Consider the following 21,240-nt stretch of genomic DNA (forward strand, 5'->3'; position numbering starts at 1 on the left):
ATCAGTGCTGAGCAGTGTGGAGGATTTATTTTTTGTTTCCAGTTAAGTAAAATCAATCTAAGTCCTAAAAGTGTCTTCTAACTAAATACTAAGGGCTCTATGTTGATGATCTAGGCGCAAAGTCCAAAGCATTAAGGGTGAGTCTGAATCCACTTTTGCTATTTTAAGGACGGAAAAATACACTTTGCATCGTGGCGCATGGTCTAACACGGTTGAGCTTATTCTGTTAATTTGAGTTATAGGTGTGTTTTGAGAATCAGAGTCTCATCTCCCATTCCCTTTGAGAGTCACTTGCGTTGCGCCATAGCGCATTTACTATTTACAAGGCGGACATTGTAAGTGTAAAAACTGAGCACTTCACTAGTGAGAACACAGTTAAACAGAGCATCTGCAGCACAAGGATGAGAGATGAGCCTCCTCATTCTTTACTTTCACTCTTTCACTAGCCTACACATAATTAATTTAGCTTGTTACACGCTAAAGCTTGTTTCAAAACTATTTCTAAATTCAGTTCTAATTTCTAGTAAACGAAGAAATGAACAATAACAATGAAATGTGGTCAAAAAAGTTATATCCAAACACACATGCTATGCCCCATATGGTCCAAACCTGATAAGTGGGCAAAATCTAAGATTGTTTTTAATAAAACAAATATACATATGCATGTAATAAATAATACTGCTACTAATAATAACATTACACTAAAGCAAGTTGTCATGAATATACTAAAAAAGCCCCCCAAGATGAAGAAGGCACAAAGGCAGTGGTTTTTATATTAATGTAGAAAATTTTTGTAATATTTTCATCCTTTAATTTTTTTTTTATTTTTAAAGATATTTCTATATTGCTCTACATCCTGTGTGTATTAAGCAATGTGTAATCGAGGCACACAACTAACACGCACTGCACTGGACTTTAGACCTGCTCTGAACTGGTCTATTGTGCGATTCTTCAAAATAACAACGCACCAAACATGCGCATTAACATACCTCCTTTTTTTTTAGATCAGAATGCCTATGGGCACACATATGAGCACAAATTAATTTGCTATTTAAACAGCGTGGTGCAAAACGTCAAAATGCCACTTGCGTCAAGCTGAAACTAGAAAAAAAACAATTGCGTTGCGTCTCGCGGCGGGTGTATGATACTATCCATATTGATAAAACAGAATCTTACCTTTCATCCAAACCTTTAAGAAAGCCAAGAGTTTCAAAGAGATACTGTGCATCCAGTTTAGAAATTTCTGAACATGGAAATGTGAATGAAAGGAATGATGGAGATATTTCTGTCATGGCATCACGGGGCAAATGAATTGCAATCGTACAGCTGAAAAAGAGAGAAATGTGTAAGTCAAAATTGCACGATTCTAGGCTCATATTAGAAATCTTTGTACTATCTTTACAACCAGGACCGTTGGAGATGAACTTACACAGAGTCTGTGGTGTTTCTGGTGACGCTGAGAGAGGAGGATGCATTGAGCAGACTGTATTTCTTATCATGTTCCACCTGCAAACTGACAAATAAGAAAACAATAATAAAATTTGTACCATCTAAGTCAGTATAAAGTCAGTATGAAACTGAATTTGTGATCATCTTTTCCTCCTGGGAAAACAAATGTATGACTGGAATTGAATTATTTCCATCATTTATTGATTGGATTATTGTAGCGATTGACAAGTTGATCCAACCCTCACATGAATAAACACAGCATCATTAAAGAGATGACCAAAAGGAGTAACAAATGTTCTTGATTAAATACAAATATTTGCCTGGATAAATCATGCATGACTTATCATGCAACATGTTTTGACACGTTCGAGCATGAACTCGGTTCGAATCCAGCGTCTGATGAACTCATTATTTTTTCCCCCCGCTACATATCAGATTTTGCCTACTCTTCATCACGAGGAAGACAAGTAGGAATCATTAATAAGTTTGTGCATCATATTTTACTTGCACATTTATTAAATGGAAATGTTTCTGATTCACGTATGCAAATTCATCTTTATATAGTGCCTTTATAGCAATGTGTGTGCAGTAGATTGCTCCGATTACATTGGGAAAAACGGTGACTGCTGCAAATTGCGCTTTAATGTTTGGCTGGTCAACTGCATGGTATGGTAACCTTAAATACCTGCAGGTAATGCGGATGAACCCGTCTCAGCTGCCATTGCACAGCTCTAAGACACTTTGTAGAGTGCAATTTAACACAACTGCATCTAGGAGTCGCCAATGGAAATAAAACAAACACACACAAGAAATGTGCATACGCCAGGCATGAAGTTGGCGTGGACCTGCGCACATTCCCACGTTCATTTCATCGTTAGTAAATCCAAACGTGAGCGTGAAACCTGGCGTACGCAAAGTTTTTGTGCTTACGCAGCGTTGATACATGAGGCCCCTGGTGGTTCAAACATCTTCCACTTATGGATGATGGAGGCCACTGTGCTCATTGGAACTTACAGAGTAGCAGAAATTTTTCTGTAACCTTTCCCAGCTTTGTGCCTCAAGACAATCTTGTCTCAGAGGTCTACAGGCAATTCTTTTGTCTTCATGCTTGATTTCTGCTTTGACATGCACTTTCAACCCTGGGACCTTATATAGACAGGTCTATGCCTTTTCAAATCCTGTCCAATCAACTGAATTTACCACAGGTGAACTCCAATTAAGCTGCTGAAACATCTCAAGAATGATCAGTGGAAACAGAATGTACCTGAGCTCAATTTAGAGCTTCATGGCAAAGGCTGTGAACACTAATGTGCATGTGATTTTTCAGGTTTTTTATTTTTAATAAATTTGCAACAATGGGCTATTGTGTGTAGAATTTTGAGGAAATAAAAGAATTTATTGCATTGTGGAATAAAGCTATAGCATTAAAAGAAATGTGGAAAAAGTGAAGCGATATGAATACTTTTCGGATGCACTGTATCTGACGTACAGTAACACATAAGAAACATACAAACATGTAGAAATAGTGGGCGGTGAGAATCAGCTCATTTGCATTTTAATGCATAGGCTGCAAAATCAGCTTTACTTTGCTCTGAGCCCGCCACAGGCATAATCTGCATTGTATAATAAATCATCTGATGGGTATTTTGAGCTGAAACTATACAGACACATACAGACACAAAAGACTAATCTTACATATTATAAATGCTGTAAATTAGGAGCCCTTTAAAATGAAAGTGGGCAGTATATTAATTTAGAAAATCACCGTTGAATATTGCATATGAGAATGCAAATAATCATATAAAATTGTATGATAAATCACAATCTGGCGGTTCATCCCGCTGTGGCGACCCCGGATTAATTAAGGGACTAAGCCAACAAGAAAATGAATATATGAATGAATAAATGAATGAATCACAATCTTTTGCCCAGCACTAAAAATAACAATTTCTTTAAGCTGCCTTTACTTTTTGCTAGATCAGCAGCGTTTAATTCCTGCCTTGTAAATGTATTTAAATTCATTATATTTCTGATCATGATATCTCTTGATCTTCAACAGAGAAGTCAACTTCACTGACTCTTCACTGAAACCTTGAGGTAACTCTTGAAAAAAATGTTATCAAGCGTTGTGAAACCACTAAACCAGATCTTAATCTAGTTTTCTTATTTGGTCTGATCAACCAGATACTTGAGCAGAAATCCAGTTTAACTCATTTTCCGGCTTAGATTTCTTTCAAACAACAGTGAGCTTATCATACCAGATGTGATGTAGACTGGGGCACATGTGACACAGCCTGAAGATCTTTGGGGGCCACTTTTCAGTCAGGCTGTCCGTGGTCAACTGCAGCTTTTTCAGACCAGACACAGTGTGCAGAGATGCCAGCAGAACGTCCACACTCTCATCAAACGCAGGACTACTGTTGTAATAAAAATAAGACACATTCAGTTCATATTATTAGTGATTTATATGCAAAATATTTAACAATGCAATCATTACTGTTACCTTGCAGAAATCCCTTTGCATTTGTTATAAGCTTGTAGGAAAGATTCCCAGTTGCTGTTAGCTTTTCCCATGTTTTTCGACAGTGTGAGCTCTATGCGTGACAGCAGAGACTGTGTGCCAGGACTGGAGCCACTGCACTTCAGAAATACACTAAAACAAATACAAAATATGTAAAGTAAAACTGTAAAGATAGCCTAGACTTAAAAACATCTGTTTATTAACAGATTCTGTATTTTGTGATTTACAATTTAGGTGTTTATTTACAGTTTTTTGTTTATTTACAATTATGAATTGTACAGGGTTATTCAAAAGAAACACCACAACTTCGAAAATCTGTATTTAATCAAAGAAACATGATGGAACCTTGGGAAGTTAATCTGTCATTATACGTTGAGAGACGATACAAAAAAAGGTGGATCCAAGTGCATTTAATGAATGATAAATTGTGCAGACAACAGAAGAACAACAGGACATCCAAAGTATCAACGTATCAAAAGAACAGTAATAAACAAAACAAGAAACTAAGGCGAAGTACGGGAACACAGCACATGAACAACATACAATACAAAACAAACGACTCAGTGACAACAAACAGGTGCAGGGTGTATAAATAGTCTAAATCAATAGTAACAGGATTCAGCTGAGTGTGTAATCAGTGAAAGGAAACCGGGTGTATGTGAAGCGGAATTCATGGATTTGTAGTTCTTGACCAACTTGTAGTTCACTAGCGATCTCTGCAATGCTTGATAGTAGTGACCATGTCATAATCAATGTGAACAGCACTTAAAGTTTTTACAGCAGAGAACAAGTTTATACTGTATATGTTCAATATGACCCCCTATAGACACTCGAGTGACATCAACCTGATACTCTAACTCATTCCACACTCTCTGTAGCATCTCGGGCGTAAAACTTCAGATAGCTGCAGTTATTCCGACCAAATGAGCAAGCAAATGAAACTTCAGAGCTTCCTTAAATCAACGACAAAAAGAGCTTAGCTCTCCTTTTCTTCTTTGCAGAGTTCTCGATTTTCAAAATTATGGTATTCTTTTTGAATTACCCTGTATTATGGGACATTGATCTCTGCTCTGTCGACCTTTAGTGTTTAAAATTTCAATTCTTCAGTTCAACAAAGTGACTATTTTATTAGTCTGAAACATTATATTGTATAATAAATAGAATATAGAGAATTAAATCTGTAAAATAGCACAAAAAGTTTATTACCAGGTTTGTGTATTGTAAATATTAGTATATTGTAAATATGTAGAATAAAACTATTAAAAATGTCACTTTTCAGCATCAAAAATTGTTGAAGGAAAAATCAAGGTCTCACAATGCAATTAAAACACATGAATAATAATAATAATCAAAAACATGAATCACTAAATATGGAAAATTGTAATTTACGGATATTTTTTACAGTGTATATATATATATATATATATATATATATATATATATATATATATATATATATATATATATATAAGGATATTAGGACAGAATTTTATATTATTTTGTGACAGAATAATTTACGTACGTGACAGTCAAATAAAATGTTGTTAAGTGAACGAAAGTAAACATTTTAATGACATAGAATGAGAGACAGAAAACACTACAAACACAGTTTGTTGCAAGAAGATTCAATCATTATGTCAGATTTTGATTTTAAGATTTAAGTGAAATAAAGTTTGAGATACTTGTAAATAAAGATTTATAAAATGTAGATTTTCTCTAATCTAACTTTTGTCCAATACATCAAGAGCTACATTGTTTCACAGCAATAATTTATGTAATCAGCTTCACCTTCAACTTAAAGGAACTTAAAAGGATAGTTCACCCAAAACTGAAAATTCTGCCATAATTTACTCATCTTTCACTTGTTGCAAATTTGTTTGATTTCTTTCTTCTGTTGAACACATGAAAGATGTACTGAAGATTGTTTGGAAAGCAGTAGCAGGATTTTGTTCTAACTATTGATCGTCAATGGTTGCTTTTTCTAGAGTTATTCAGATTTATATCTTGTTTTGTATTCAGAACAAAATAAAACATTCATAACATTTTTAAAGCACATGAGTATTAGTAAATGGTAAGGAAATGTTTGAGTGAACTATCACTTTAAGCAATGCAGATTTGCTTTATACCTGCTTTGCCCAGACACAGTTTTCCACATCCTGATTTCTAAGCCATGAATCTGCTCTATGCTGTCCAGCTCAGCAGAATCACTTCAGAAGAAACACATATAACCAGCATTAGCAAATATAATATAACACATACATTTATATATTCTATTAGTATCATAAATATAAAAAACAGTATTTTCTCACTTGATTTCATTGCTGCAGTCGCTAAGAGATGAGGATAAGCTGTCTTCATCACTATCATCTGAAATCTCTCTTGCAGACGAAAACCTGTGATTATTTTATAAAATGTTTACCATCTTGAATGCAGCTGCACTTCAAGATTCAGAATAAATTGAATAAACCTGATACTTGAATTAAAATATAATCAATTCAAAATGAAATATATATATATATATATATATATATATATATATATATATATATATATATATATATATATATATATATATATATATATATATATATATATATATACAGTATCACTCTGAAATGGTGTAAGTCAGAGTTAAATAAAAATATTCATCCCACCGAAACTCATTTGATCTTTCTGAATCACTGTCCTCTTCACTTGTCTTATTGATACTGAAAAACAAGCACAAACATAATCTTTAATATGGGTATATAGAAAAATCGCACACAGGAAGGACAATGCCAGTGCATATTTAACTGTTGAATGAGATGAATATGTCTATAATATAATGGTAATAAAAATATAAAACCTTAATTCATTCCCATACAGTATTTTTATTCAAATGAACACAAATTACTGTCATGAAAAGTACTTTTGCTAATGACGCACCGTGTGATGTTTTAATATTGTAAAACAATTAGCAATCAAAATGTAGATTAAATGTTAATAAAAATGGACATTTTTGAGAAAAAACTTAAATAAAAGTAAATTGAAGCAAAGAAATATAAAAATGACCAGAGCAATTTACCAAAACAAGTTAAAACTATAAAAGTCAAATATAAATCAAAATGGTAATGCATTATACCTGTAATATTGTAGAAATGTGATGAGCACTAATAATGTTATTACGCATTAGTGCCACTAGAGAGCGCCGATGTGACAGAATATAAAGTTCAGTGTTTCTGTGATGCTATGCTGTAACCAAAATCTTCACCTCAATTACTATTCCCTACATTAATCCACTAATATAGTCCACTTGAAGGAACGTCTGAGTAAATTCAGTACACTGGAGGGATGGTGTTTTGTGTGTGCTTTGTTGTTTGATAAATCCCTCAGGCAGTTTTGATTTGAATTCCTTAGGCAGATTTGATTTTAAACTTCTTAATCATACCATGTGATAGTTATTTAGCATTTAGCGAGCTGTATGTTAGTAATATTGTGATGTCTGTCTTGTATACAAACGTTCCTTTAAATCATATTTTGTTTTGAAACTTTGAAACGCCGCCATCTTGTGGTCAGATGCAAAAATCCATTCGACACAAACTCTCAAAGTGTATTTTGGAGAGTTTTCTGGCTGTTAAGTTTAGTTTAGTTTAGTTAAGTTTAGTTTAGTTTAGTTTAGTTTAGTTTAGTTTAGTTTAGTTTAGTTTAGTTTAGTTTAGTTTAGTTTAGTTTAGTGTAAAGCTTTATTATTCCCCTTGGGGCAATTCATTCTGACATGGTATAGTGCTTCACATGCATATAACAAGAATTACACACTTAACACAAAAAATACTAAGCACTTAACATCAAGTACACAAACAAAAACAAACAAAAGTAATAAATAATAACTATAATTAAAAAAATAATCCTTCGATCAACTTTATTACATAACCAAATTGTCTGTACACTCGTCATTGGAGTGCAAATTGTGGGATCGAGTGCACTTCAGAACGTCAACTGTGGTTCAGACACCATTAGAAATGGCTACTCCCTCAAATAGCACTGTTTAAGGCTATAGGGGCAATTTTCCCTACTGAAAAAAACAGCTTAAACCAGTCTAGGCTGGTTGGCTGGTTTAAGCTAGTTGACCAGCCTGGTTTAATAGGGGTTTTGGCCATTTCCAGGCTGGTTTTCATCCATTTCCAGCCTAGTCTTAGCTGGTCAGGTTGGGAGATGACCAGCTAAAACCAGCTTGACCAGCATAGCCAGGCTAGGAGCCCAGCCAAAACCAGCTTAAACCAGGCTGGTCAAGCTGGTTTTAGCTGGATTTAGTTGAAGGTAATCACTTCACTGTTCTTTAATAATGTATTAGTTCGTTTAAAGGGTTAAAGAATCACTAAAGCCTCACCTGGCAAACTCATTCCTGTAGTCCATCTTGATGTTCACCTTATTTGACTCAGGCAGCTCAGAAGTCAGAAAACTGAGCCACAAAAATACAACGGCAGAAAAGGCAAATAAAAAAAGATAAAAATTCTTTAAATTCATTATTCGGCGTGCATACAGTACTGTTTGCATTTATCAGTAAGTCTCTGTGTCTGCTTTAAAAAACTCATTTATCTTGGCAGACTATCAAAAGCAGCATACTGAATTATCTCACCTCAATGTATTTAGACTGGGGTTTATTTGAATGAGATCCAGGACTCTGGACGCTCCATCAACTGTCATGAGTCTGAAACTAAGATCCACCTTCTTCAAACCAGAGACTGAATGTAGGATGGAGAGCAGATCACTTACACTCTCATCATACTCTGGAGAACTGTAAATAAAAAAAAAACATACATTTTTAAATACTTGTAAAATAAATTAAAAAAAAATTTATTTATCTGTCACTGTCAGCATTCGTACCAACAGGGGCAGACTGGGACTAAAAATCAGCCCTGGCACTGTAGCCACACCAGCCCACATTACCACACCAACACAGCCCCATCCACGGACATGCACATTCACTACTTACACAGATGTGTACAGGTGTACAGATGGTCAAATAATATAAGCAGTACCATAGATATTTAAACATTTAATGTATGTGACTGGAACAAAAATAACACATTTAAAACAAATTTATATTTGTTCATTTCATTCATTCATTTTCTTTTCGGCTTAGTCCCTTTATTAATCTGGGATCACCACAGCAGGATAAACCACCAACTTATCCAGCATATGTGTTGCGCAGCGGATACCCAATTCACCTATAGCACGTGTTTGGACTAGTGAGGGAAACCGGGAGGAAACCCACGCAAACATGCAAATTCCACACAGAAACACCAACTGACCCAGCCAAGGCTTGAACCATCGACCGTCTTGCTGTAAGGCGACAGTGCTACCCACTGCGCTGCCCCCTTTCGAGACTATTTCAGTTGATTTTATGCATTTGGCAGCGTTTGATTTTAGAGCAATTTTTTGCTTTCTCTGAGCTTTTCGGCACCACCTATCCTTTTTTTTACGTTCCATCTCTGACAATTAGCTTGTGTTGCACTTATTGTTGGTTTGACATTCTTGCCAGATTTTGATTACATCCATGTAACCTCTGATTGGGTCAGCCCCTCTCGAAACGAGCCGCCATTGCTGATTGGTTGCTGATTGCTGATTGGCCATTGCTTAACATTTATTATTATTATCATCATCATAATATTCACATCTTGCAAGAGATAAAAGCTGCCTGCATGTAAAAACAATACATATAACAATAAAAAATAGCATAACAGCCCAAATTTAAAAAATGGTCCAGCCCTTCTGGCATTTGCCAGAATATCCAGATGGCCAGTCCGCCCCTGCACGCAAACACACTCTTTCTCACGTCAAACTCTTAAAACACTTACCACTCAGTCAAGTCTTTCAGCTGGTTGTAGGCCTGAAAGAATCTCCTCCAGTCAGCGTTTGCATTCTCGGGCTCATCTGTCACTGTGAGGGCGATGCAGGGAAGAACTTTGTGCTCCGGAGGTTTAAAGAGGTCGATATCACAATTATCTATATAATTCAGATGGTTACAGCCGACAGACAGCCTGCAAAACAACACAGGGGAGCAATGGATTATGCTAAAGTTTAAAGTATGAGTTCAACCAATTATGAATTGATTATTATGAATTTACTTTTGCCATTTTTCTTATAAAGCAATTCCACAAAGCATTATAGGAAGATCAGGAAACAACAGCAATGGTCATCTATATACAACATATATGTACAGGGTTTGTCCTACATTAAAAATTATTTGGCGACTGCCAAAACAATTCTTTGTCCCACCAAAACCTTATTTGAACACTAATCGTGTTTTGCGAGTGAAGCAGGTGCGATATTTGTAAAAAGATAAATTGTGATACCTTAAACAAATATAGTTTGTTAACAGTGATGTTTTGTAAAACAAGTTGTCATCATTTTCTATTGCTATCTGTTCTGACAGTGTTGAGTTTTTCCTGAATAAATAGGATAATCAAAAATCACATGCTGTTATTGATAATGTATTTTTAATATTAGGCTCATGGATTACGAGGGTATTTTTTACTGTGTGTAGATGATCATGCCGATAAGCCAACACCAAAACATTGATGTACTGTACAGTATATAACATTACTGTATGTAATATATATATATATATATATATATATATATATATATATATATATATATATATATATATATATATATATATATATATATATAATATTTATTAATAGGAGTTGGACAATGAAACTGCACATATATACATACATACATACATATATATGTACATACATATACATACATACTCTCTTTGTTTAATTTAAGCTTAAAAAAATTTAAGGGGGGCTGAATTATATTTAAAATTCTGAATTATATATATATATATATATATATATATATATATATATATATATATATATATATATATATATATATATATATATAATTCAGAATTTTAAATATAATTCAGCCCCTCTTTGATTTTTTTTCTTCTTTTTTAAATATTTCCCAAATGATGTTTAACAGAGCAAGGAAATTGTTACAGTATGTCTGATAATATTTTTTCTTCTGGAGAAAGTCTTATTTGTTTTATTTCAGCTAGAATAAAAGCAGTTTTTAATTTTTTAAAACTCATGTTAAGGTCAATATTATTAGCTCCTTTAAGCACATTTTTTTTCGATAGAACAAACCATCGTTATACAATAACTTGCCTAATTGCCCTAACTAGACTAATTACCCTAACCTGTCTGGTTAGGGCAATTAGGCAAGTTATTGTATAACGATGGTTTGTTCTGTAGACAAAAAAAGATTATAGCTTAACCTCTTAAGGCCCAAGGTGTTTTTTACATGCATTTTTTATTTCTCTTAGCTATTTGGGCTTATTGGAACCTAATTATAATAAAAATATAAATATTATATTTTGATATGATGTACTTAGGAGAAAAATGATGTTCATATATGTGGACTCTTGGTCCAAATTTACATAAATCACTATTTCCCGATTTTTTTATGCATACATAACATAGAATTTTTTTCAGAGAGTAAAAACACATTTTTCCCCCATTTTGGACAGTGTTTGGGACATTTCATATGCTGCTAAACAGTTGTAGGATGACACTGTACGTCTGTAACAAAATATGAAACATTCAAAGTATTTTAAAGAGCTAACAATGTGCTGTCTCACTCAGGCAGGGGGTAATAATTCTGACTTCAACTGTATATATATTTGAAATACATTTGTAAACAAAACAATTTATGGTATATTTCACAACAACAATACTATTTAAAATTATTAATTGTCATTTCTCTGTAGCAACTCCTTATTGAAAAGTGCTTTGCAAATATAAATTAAAGAGTTATCTATGCATGACAACTCTTACATTTTGAACCTTTAAATGTCAATTATAAATCTAATTGAATATATAAAGAAATAAATTAGCAAAAAAAAAAAAAAAACAGGAGTGTTACAGTACCTCACTTCATCATCTTCTCTCAGCAGACCTAAACTCTCCACATCATCAACAAGACTCATACTGGTTTTCAATCTGCCAAAGGAGAATTCACCGTTTCAAGTCTGACCAAAGACATTAAACACAACAAAAACAACAACAGTCTTCTGTTTCAGATGGAATCAGCATTATCCTCTAATATTTCCTATGGTGGTGAATATCTAAAATTTAGTGAGTTTTCTATTGCAAAAATATATAAAGTTTACTTACTGCATGTGAAGTAAGCTGGAACAAGACAGGAAGAGTGAGAACAGGCCAGCTGCCCAGCTCTCAATCAGGTTGTTAAGCCAAACTTTTACTTCCTTCAAACCAGGAATGGAGTGAAGGAACATCAACAGAGAATCTGTATACTCATCAAACTCCGGGCATCTAATAAAGAAACACATCTGTGTGTTAGTTTACAATGTATCACACTTACAACTTACTAAACTACTGTCCCACATAAAAAAATACTCCATATTACAAGCACTCAATAAGATAATATAGTATAACATGTATAGATTATGTATAGATATGTACTCAGGAATAGTCGATCTGAATAAAAATCTGTTTTGTTGTTCATTTAAAGAAGGAATTGCAGCATATTGCATAAAACATTGATGATTCATGGTTCAATGTTCCATTTCTTTACTTATTCACCCTTTCACAAACACAATAATGAACCATCAAATGTCATAAGATGTCCAGCAAACTGCTCATTACACACCGCCATCTAGTGGTTATATTCCACTACTACATACGGATCTAATCTTTTTGAAAATAGTGCATTATATTGTATAACTGCAGATTACATGTGTACACTTGACTGCTGTACTTTCCACCATACTCACACCTTTAAATCTTAAATGATTTTGACTGTAATGTAATAGTGTGCACTTTTTTAAAGCTGCTTTGGCACAATAATTATTGTGAAAAGTCTTACACAAATAATTTTGAATCGAACTAAACTCAACACTGCATTATTGTTTTCACTGAAATTGTATGAAGAATATTTATTGTAAATGATTCCACCGTATAATGTAGCTTGCTTACATCAGCAAAATAACCCACATTTACAAAGACATCATCCAAAAACATAATATAAAAAAATAAAAATGAACTATTCACATGTTTTACCACACAAAATAATGTTAACTTTGGAAAACATTTGCTCTATTTTTATCACTCTCTCTTCCGCATATTTACATTTAAGCATTCATCCAAAGAATTTACACCTACAATCCCTGCCAGTGGATCACAAGTCTAACTCTGTAATCTTTAGTTGCCCCCATCCACACACACACACACACACACACACACACACACACACACACACACACACACACACACACACACACACACACACACACACACACACACACACACACACACACACACACACACACACACACACACATAATAAAAATAATAAGAATAAAAAGTTGAACAGAAAAGTTCTGAAAAAATGAACTGAAAAGTTACATGACATTTCCCAATACCTTCCAGTTTCACTATTAGTAAAGTTGCTGTTGTTGAACAGATTCAGGTAATTCACATAAGCTCAATCACTCTCTTTCATTTCTCCAATGACTGCATTATTCTGCGCGTCAATGGTTTAAGCTTCTATTACTAGCTCTAAAATAAAGCTTTAAAATGAGCAAGGTGAGGAATGAGAGCATTATGGACACAGCCTCACAAATGCATTATTTTCTAATCCTTCCACAGTCTAAAGTCAATTATTTCCAACACAAACAATATAAACTCTGAATATTGAAGTGTTGACTTTGAAACCTAGTGAAGTTTCATAAACTAATTTCGAGAGGAGCACGTGATATGATTGAGCACAGCTGGCCACTCATTTGTAATCAGTAATAATCCAATCCGAGTGATCCTAGCCTACTATAAATGGATCACTTTTTAACCTTTTTCCCTATCCTCATTTCGGAAGAATCCCCCCTTCCACCCCATCTCCTCCTTTCTCTACCCTTTCTAAAAGGGAGAACTATTGAGACCTTCCTGATCTCGGATCCTCTGATATGCTTATTGACCGGGCGGGAGCCCTGGGCTCAAATATATCTGAGTTTAGGGTTCTCTCCCGGGACAAACCTGCTATAATGCTAAGCATATCTAAGTGTGAACTCTTGAAACTACATTTAAGGAAAGTTGAAGTTTCATTTACTCAGATTTACAATAAATACAAAACTAAAAAACTCACTTCTCTGTAAATTGAATGATTTGGTAAAGCCTTTTGAAAAGATCTTCCCAGTTGACAGTAGCGTCTTTAAGAGGAGGGAAACTGAGCATGAGCTTCACCAGCGCTGCTTTATCCTCACCATGTGAATGAACCACACCTCCACTGCTAGCAGATCTGCAAAGAAGCAATCCTATTTCTAAATAAACTTGTTTAAAGTGGCAAAGTTAAAAGAAAGGAGAACATTACATGCATGATTTCATACGCATAATCATAAGCCCATCTGTCCATCGAAAGAGTCAGAGATGGATTTTTCATTTCGCTGTCATGCATCTTGTACCTGCAAAAAGATTGTAGCCAACAGTTAATAATGACGATCACTTGTCTGAATCAAGTCAAATCAAAAGCTGAAATGGCTTACGGTACAAATGGCTTTCTGAAGACTGAAAATGTTGAACAGACCCTTCCCTCATCACGAATAATCAGGTTGCTCACAAAAAACCTTAAAATAGAAATCCGTCTGAATTAGTGAACCATTCATTTATTCATCCATTTAATTTCCTTCTTAGTGCCTTATTTTTCAGCATTTCGTCACAGCGGAATGAACTGCCAACTAATCTGGCATATGTTTAACGCAGCGGATTCCCTTCCAGCCACAACCCAGCACTGGGAAACACTCATACACTTACATTCACGCACACTCATAAACTACAGTCAATTTAGTTAATCTAGTTCACCTATAGGGCTATAGTACATTTAGGACCCAATCATACACCCGGCGCAATAAGGCGCAAGAAGTGTTTTCACGACGTGTTGCTATTTTTTGACCAATGCAAGCTTAATTTTCTCCGCTTTCTGGCACGTTTTTTAAATAGCAAATGCATTTGCGCCACTTTGTGGACTTATGGGTGTTTCAGTCTAGAAAAGAGGTGTGTTAAGGCGCATTGTTGGGGTGTTGCTATTTTGAGGAACTAAAATAGACAGTAAAATAGTTCAATAGACCAGCTGAGAGGAGGTCTAAATCCAGCGCAGAGCGTGTTAGTTGTGGCCTCCCTTACACGTTGCTTAAAACACGCAGGATGTACAGCAATATGTACATATCTTTACAAATGAAAAAGAATTAAAGGATTAAAATATTTGTAAAAATATAATTTTCTACATAAATATAAAAAACACTGCCTTCATGCCTTCATCACGGGGGGCTTTTTTAGTTTATTCATGACAACTTGCTTTAGTGTAATGTTATTATTATTAGCAGTATTATTTATTATATGCATATTTACATTTATTTTATTTGGGTATTGTGGGGAATTGAAAATAAATCCTTCGTTGCAGCACATTTATAAACACAACACTGACGACCCATGTCTCCAAACAATTCTTCTTACACTAGTTTGAATTATCGTTGGCAACAAAACGTTGCGTCTCTCTGCCATCTGAACACTGTAACAGGTCTTTGAAACTATCATGCATACAAATGCAGTTGCACCTCATACACAATAAAGCACGCTGATTGGTTCGAACCAAGTTTATCTCTTGAATTAATGATGCAAACTCAAAGACGTCACGTTGTACCCGCCGGTACAGTCTCCACGCTGGAATTTACACAAGGATCTAATTGCTGTGACGTAGATTCAAAATTCTTTTTAAACCGAAAGAACGAATTTGCTCGAAACAATGCAAAAACAACCAATTTTCACTTTTTTTTTGGTGAAATGTATGTGTCCTATTAGTGCTTGTAGCAGTGTGGGACACATATATCCGTCAACATCTCATCTTGTGCTTTGTGACCCTTTAAAAAAAGAAGGTGTGTAATCAAACCCACCTCTAAACCCAATCGTCGCTGGGGAATAAGCAAGTTTTATTCAATTGTACGGATGAAGGAGAAACCCCGGTACTTTCTAAATTCTCTCCCATTTGGAGTAATGCATTATTCGTACCAGGGAAATCAGACAAGGATTTTAAGCTGTGGTTCCAGAAAGGCTTGCAAAAGATATCAGATCTTTATGAAGATAATATATTGATGTCCTTTGAAACCTTAAAGGAAAGATATACAATTCCTCAGTCTCATTTTTTTTAAGTATCTTCAGATCCGTAATTTTATAAGATCTAAAAATCATTCATATCAGTGCCCGACCCTAAGTAGTTTAGAAGAAATTGTAGTTAAAGATCCCAGTGCCAAATACAAAATTTCTACACTATATAGCAAATTTGTTAATGCTTCCAAAGAATCTACAAATCATAAAAGACTGGCTTGGATTTAAGACTTTCAAATAGATATTACAGAAAATGAATGGGAAGAAAGTTGTCTTCAAACGCAAACATTATCAATCAATACCCGTTTTAAACTAATCCAATATAATTGGATAATGTGAACATATATATAACACCAGAAATGTTAAATAAATTTAATAGAAATATTCTGGACATTTGTGGAAAATGTTTGACTTACAAGGGCACACTGTTCCATTGTGTTTGGCAATGTGAGCACTTGCAATTCTTCTGGAAAGAAATAATGGGTGTAATCTCTAAAACTATTGGTAAAGAAATCCCTGTTTGCCCTAAAATCTGTATCCTTGGTCTTTCCCCACCTGCCTTATCGCTGAATTCATATGAACAGAAGTTTATAAATCTGTGTCTATTACATGCGAAGCGCCTGATTGCCGTTCATTGGAAAAGTATTCATGCTCCATCTTTGTGACTCTAGATTAAGGAAATGTCTTCGTGTATAGCAATGGAAAGGTTGACTTATTCAATCAAACAAAAAATGCACATATTCTACAAGATTTGGGACTTCTTCCTTCATTTTTTAAATAAGATAGGACTGACCGTTTAGTAATCCCAAACAATGTGACTGTTAAAATACACTGTGTTTGTAATGACTAACTTTAATATACTTTTCACTTTCACTGGAATGTAAATGTTGAAATGTCAATGTTTTAATGGTATTTTTTTTTTAAATATTTTTAATTTTTAACAAAATTGCCCTTTTTATTTTTATTATTATTTTATCTTATTTTAGTTAATCTTTATTTTCTATTTATTTGTTTATGTATTACTTTCCTCGCATGAGAATGCATTTTTTTATTCTATTCTTTTTTTTTTTTTTTTTTTTTTGAATGTCGGGATGGGGCGGGAGTTCTTTGATTGGTATTTTGTTACTAATACAGTATGAATGTATCACATTTTTCTGAAACAATAAAAGTGAAAAAAAAAATTGTACGAATGAGATAATACGAATTTAAATGACTGAGCCACCAAAACAAAAAGGTATGAATTACCATGAGATTGTGTTGAACAAACAACACATATTAATCATCATAGGATATAAAAGGATCACTTGAATATTCTCCTACTTTATATGTGAAATCTTGGGATTGACTTGAAGGAAGGACAGAATCCTGGAGGCCCAAATATCTGTCAGGTATTCTGAATGCATGTCCACCTCAGTTAAACCAGGAACACAACTCAGGAAAGACACCAGAGAGTCCACATTCACACCAAACTCAGTGTTATTCCTGCAAACAAATATACAAATACACAAATACCAAATATTATACACCTTAAAGGATTGGAATATTAAAATAATATAAGATTACCTACACATCCGAGAAGCATCTGAGGTTATTGGATGTCTTCAGAAAACCGTTCATGGGTATTTCAGATAAAGGACAGAGAGCGAAGGATATTTTTGAAAAACCCTGATAACAACCATGCTTTTCACTCGGATGTCCTTCTGAATGCCCGATAGTGAACCTGAAATAGGAAAATAATGATTATTATTATTTTTTTATTATAGGAAACAAAATTCATGTGACAGAATGTGCATCAACTAATTACCAGAAGGATTTTTTTGAATGTGCGATCGTGAACTCTGAACATAAACTCGTCTCTGTGTTTTCTACTTGACTGCCAATGCACACACTGTGAAAATGAAAAGAAATGATCAATAATCTATCAAAAACTTGGTTATAATATCAACAGTTTGTGTGTATGCTTGCTCTGGTAACTCAATATGTCTATATGCATCTAAACAACAATAATAACATATGTATTTTTAATTATGCATACATTTATAATAAGCCATTTAATACAAAAGATAGTAAAAAGTGGTCAACAATTACAGCAGTTTGTGTTATGTTTGACTGCATTTGGTTTACCTGAAACTTCTACCCATCATTTCCTTAATAAGGAAGTTCATGGTTAAATCAACATTGCTTTCGCTGATGCTCCTCAGTGCCAGTCGAATGTTACCCACTGATGTTTGTCCACTGAGGGTTTTCAGGATCTTCAGCAGGCTTTCATCTGAAAGGTCTCCATCCTCCATTCTGCAATATATTTACAAGGCTGCTTTACTAACTCCTCACATTAAACATGATGTAGCTTTTTGTATGTTATAGTTAAATTAGATTTAGCTGACTATATAGCATGTCATTTAGTGCCTAAATGAAACTTTCCATAAGGCTTTGTTGGATTTGTGAATATAAACAATTTAAATCATAACCAATAAAACATTACGTCAAATAGCCCACATCCTTTTTCTTCCTCAGGGCTGATGTCAGGAAATCAACATCAGAGTTGGACATGGAATCAACCCTCAACCTTCAAAAACACAAAACAGAAACTAGTAAGACTTCATTTCATTAAACAAGCTTCACATTTCAATGATGAGAGATGATACATGTACCAAAAATATTTTGAATAAATAAATATAAATAAATACTTATTTTTAAAATACAAAATTATTACATCATAAATCATTAGAAAAAAAAATAGGAATCTGTTAAAGTTTTAAATTAAAAACTGTCGGCCATTGTCATTTATTAGGCAAATAACAAACTGGCCAGCACATGCAACTGTCCTCAGTCAGAATTTGACATTTTCAATAAAAAAATTTTAAATAAAATATAATAATAATAATATTAATATTATTAATAATAATAATAATAATAATAATAACAACGTGAAGCTTCACAATTTTCCTGGCCTCTTTTGTAAAAAAAAAAAAAAAAAGTAAATTTGAAAATTTATGGATAACAACAATGACCAAAATATATTCAAATTAATTAAACATGGTCCACTTTTATTGGTTATTTTTGTTTTAAGAATAAGCTCCAGGATTTATAATAAAAATAGCTTATAAAATGTTTTCTCTATTTAAAAACAGTAGCGAAAGAAGACTTATTTTATGTCAGATTATAAAATTAAAATATTTGTTAGCATTAGCTAAAACTGGTTAGCTGAGATCATGCCGAAGGGACAGCCAACAGAAGATTCCACTTGGTCTTTAAGCCCTTTTCTATGGGTTATTTTCACTATTTATGATGGCATAGGAGTCAAAATAGGACACATGAGCTCATGTATATGAGGAATTCTGGACCTTTGTCAGTAAGGGGTGGGTCTTTCGAACCCCCCTGGCTAGGGGCGTGCTATAGTAATTTATTTTCCTACCAAGTTGATGCATGCCAGCTACCAGCCTTTTTCCAAATATTCCTAAAATACATACAGTAAAATGCTTTGAACAATGGAAGGATGCATAAAAGATGAAGGAATTGTAATTTTTTGGATGAACTATCCCTTTTCCTATAACTAAAATGCCATTTCGGTAAACAAAAAATAGAGTATTTTAAGAGTGCAGGGTGCATCACTGTAAAAAATAGCTATTTAACAGTTGCCCACAGCATATGATTTACAGTTGGTTTCTGTCAATTTATTCTTCAAATTTGCATTACGGGACCCGGATTTCTGACCAAACATTTTTTGATGTTAAAAGTTATGATTATCTTTGTTTATGTAGTCTGAAATTATATTGTCTGAACTATTTGAGCTTTTCATTTGACTACTTAAAAATGAGTAAACTAGTTGACCTAAAATGAATGAGTAAGTGAACTATCTGCATAATTATAAAAATTAGATTAAGTCAACTTAACAGTTTAGGTTAAAAAATTTTTTACTCACTTTTAAAGTGTTATTGTAAAAATCTTTGGATGACTACAATTTAACAGTGAATTTTGCTGAATTTTACCTGAAACATATACAGTTGAAGTCAGAATTTCTTTGCCCTCCTTTATATTTTTTCTTTTTTGTTTTATATTTCCCAAGAGCTATTCAACAGAGCAAGGAAATTTTCACAGTATGTCTGATAATATTTTTTCTTCTGGAGAAAGTCTTATTTGATTTATTTCGGCTAGAATAAAAGCAGTTTTTAATTTTTAAACACAATTTTATAAAAAAAAATAAATGTTATCAAAACTATTATGTTTAGAAATGTGTTGAAAAATTTTCTCTCCGTTAAACATAAATTGGGGAAAAAAATAAACAGGGGGGCGAATAATCCAGGGGGGCTAATAATTTTGACTTTAATATATACATATACGTATACATAATTATACATATATATATATATATTATACATATATATATATATATATATATATATATATATATATATATATATATATATATTATACATATATATATATATATATATATATATATATATATATATATTATACATATATATATATATATATATATATATATATATATATTATACATATATATATATATATATATATATATATATATATATATATATATATATATATATATATATATATATATATATATATATATATATATATATATATATATATATATATATATAATTTAATTATTTATTTATTTTTTATATAATTATTTTTTCAGGGTTTTCACCTTTATTTTTGATAGGACAGTAGAGAGAATTGACGGGAAAGCATGGGGAGCAGAGAGAGGGGAAGGATCAGCATAGGACCGCAAGGCGGAATCGAACCCGGGTCGCCGCGAGCACCGGATTGCATGTGTCGACACACTAATCACTAAACCACTGGTGCCGACAGGCAACTATTCTTTAAGTGACAATTTCTTACATAGTATTGTGAGAACACAACTTAAACCATGAACACTTACCATAAATTTGTACACTTGTAAAGTGCAGGATGAAGCACCTTCAGATCCTTTGCTTTGCACTTCACTTCCATGCTGACAATCCGTGAAGTATCCTGAAGACAGTACATCACAACCTGGCAGTCGATCGCTCTCAAAGACCAGTGTATGTCAATGCCCGAACGCTCCCACAGCTTCATTACTTCTTT

General features: G+C 33.5%; 1 protein-coding gene across 5 annotated transcripts in view; it reads right to left on the bottom strand.

The window, feature by feature from the left end:
- The window catches only part of LOC101882795 (uncharacterized), a 53,283-nt gene that overhangs the window by 23,010 nt on the left and 9,033 nt on the right, over positions 1–21,240 (bottom strand). For all 5 annotated transcript variants that reach the window (XM_073930621.1, XM_073930617.1, XM_073930622.1 and 2 more), the window contains exons 5-25: positions 21,056–21,240; positions 18,623–18,706; positions 18,265–18,432; positions 17,945–18,028; positions 17,708–17,860; positions 17,461–17,622; positions 14,526–14,606; positions 14,370–14,444; positions 14,129–14,281; positions 12,145–12,303; positions 11,899–11,970; positions 9,808–9,990; positions 8,586–8,744; positions 8,337–8,408; positions 6,625–6,678; positions 6,280–6,363; positions 6,097–6,177; positions 3,953–4,102; positions 3,708–3,866; positions 1,430–1,513; positions 1,177–1,326 (exon numbers count right to left, since the gene is read on the bottom strand). The exon at positions 21,056–21,240 is cut by the window's right edge and continues 1,508 nt beyond it. In XM_073930621.1, coding sequence (XP_073786722.1) covers positions 1,177–1,326; positions 1,430–1,513; positions 3,708–3,866; positions 3,953–4,102; positions 6,097–6,177; positions 6,280–6,363; positions 6,625–6,678; positions 8,337–8,408; positions 8,586–8,744; positions 9,808–9,990; positions 11,899–11,970; positions 12,145–12,303; positions 14,129–14,281; positions 14,370–14,444; positions 14,526–14,606; positions 17,461–17,622; positions 17,708–17,860; positions 17,945–18,028; positions 18,265–18,432; positions 18,623–18,706; positions 21,056–21,240 — 2,552 coding nt within the window. The remainder of the gene's footprint in view (positions 1–1,176; positions 1,327–1,429; positions 1,514–3,707; positions 3,867–3,952; positions 4,103–6,096; positions 6,178–6,279; positions 6,364–6,624; positions 6,679–8,336; positions 8,409–8,585; positions 8,745–9,807; positions 9,991–11,898; positions 11,971–12,144; positions 12,304–14,128; positions 14,282–14,369; positions 14,445–14,525; positions 14,607–17,460; positions 17,623–17,707; positions 17,861–17,944; positions 18,029–18,264; positions 18,433–18,622; positions 18,707–21,055) is intronic.

The sequence above is a fragment of the Danio rerio genome, chromosome 2 (genome assembly GCF_049306965.1).
Source record: "Danio rerio strain Tuebingen ecotype United States chromosome 2, GRCz12tu, whole genome shotgun sequence".
Taxonomy (NCBI): domain Eukaryota; kingdom Metazoa; phylum Chordata; class Actinopteri; order Cypriniformes; family Danionidae; genus Danio; species Danio rerio.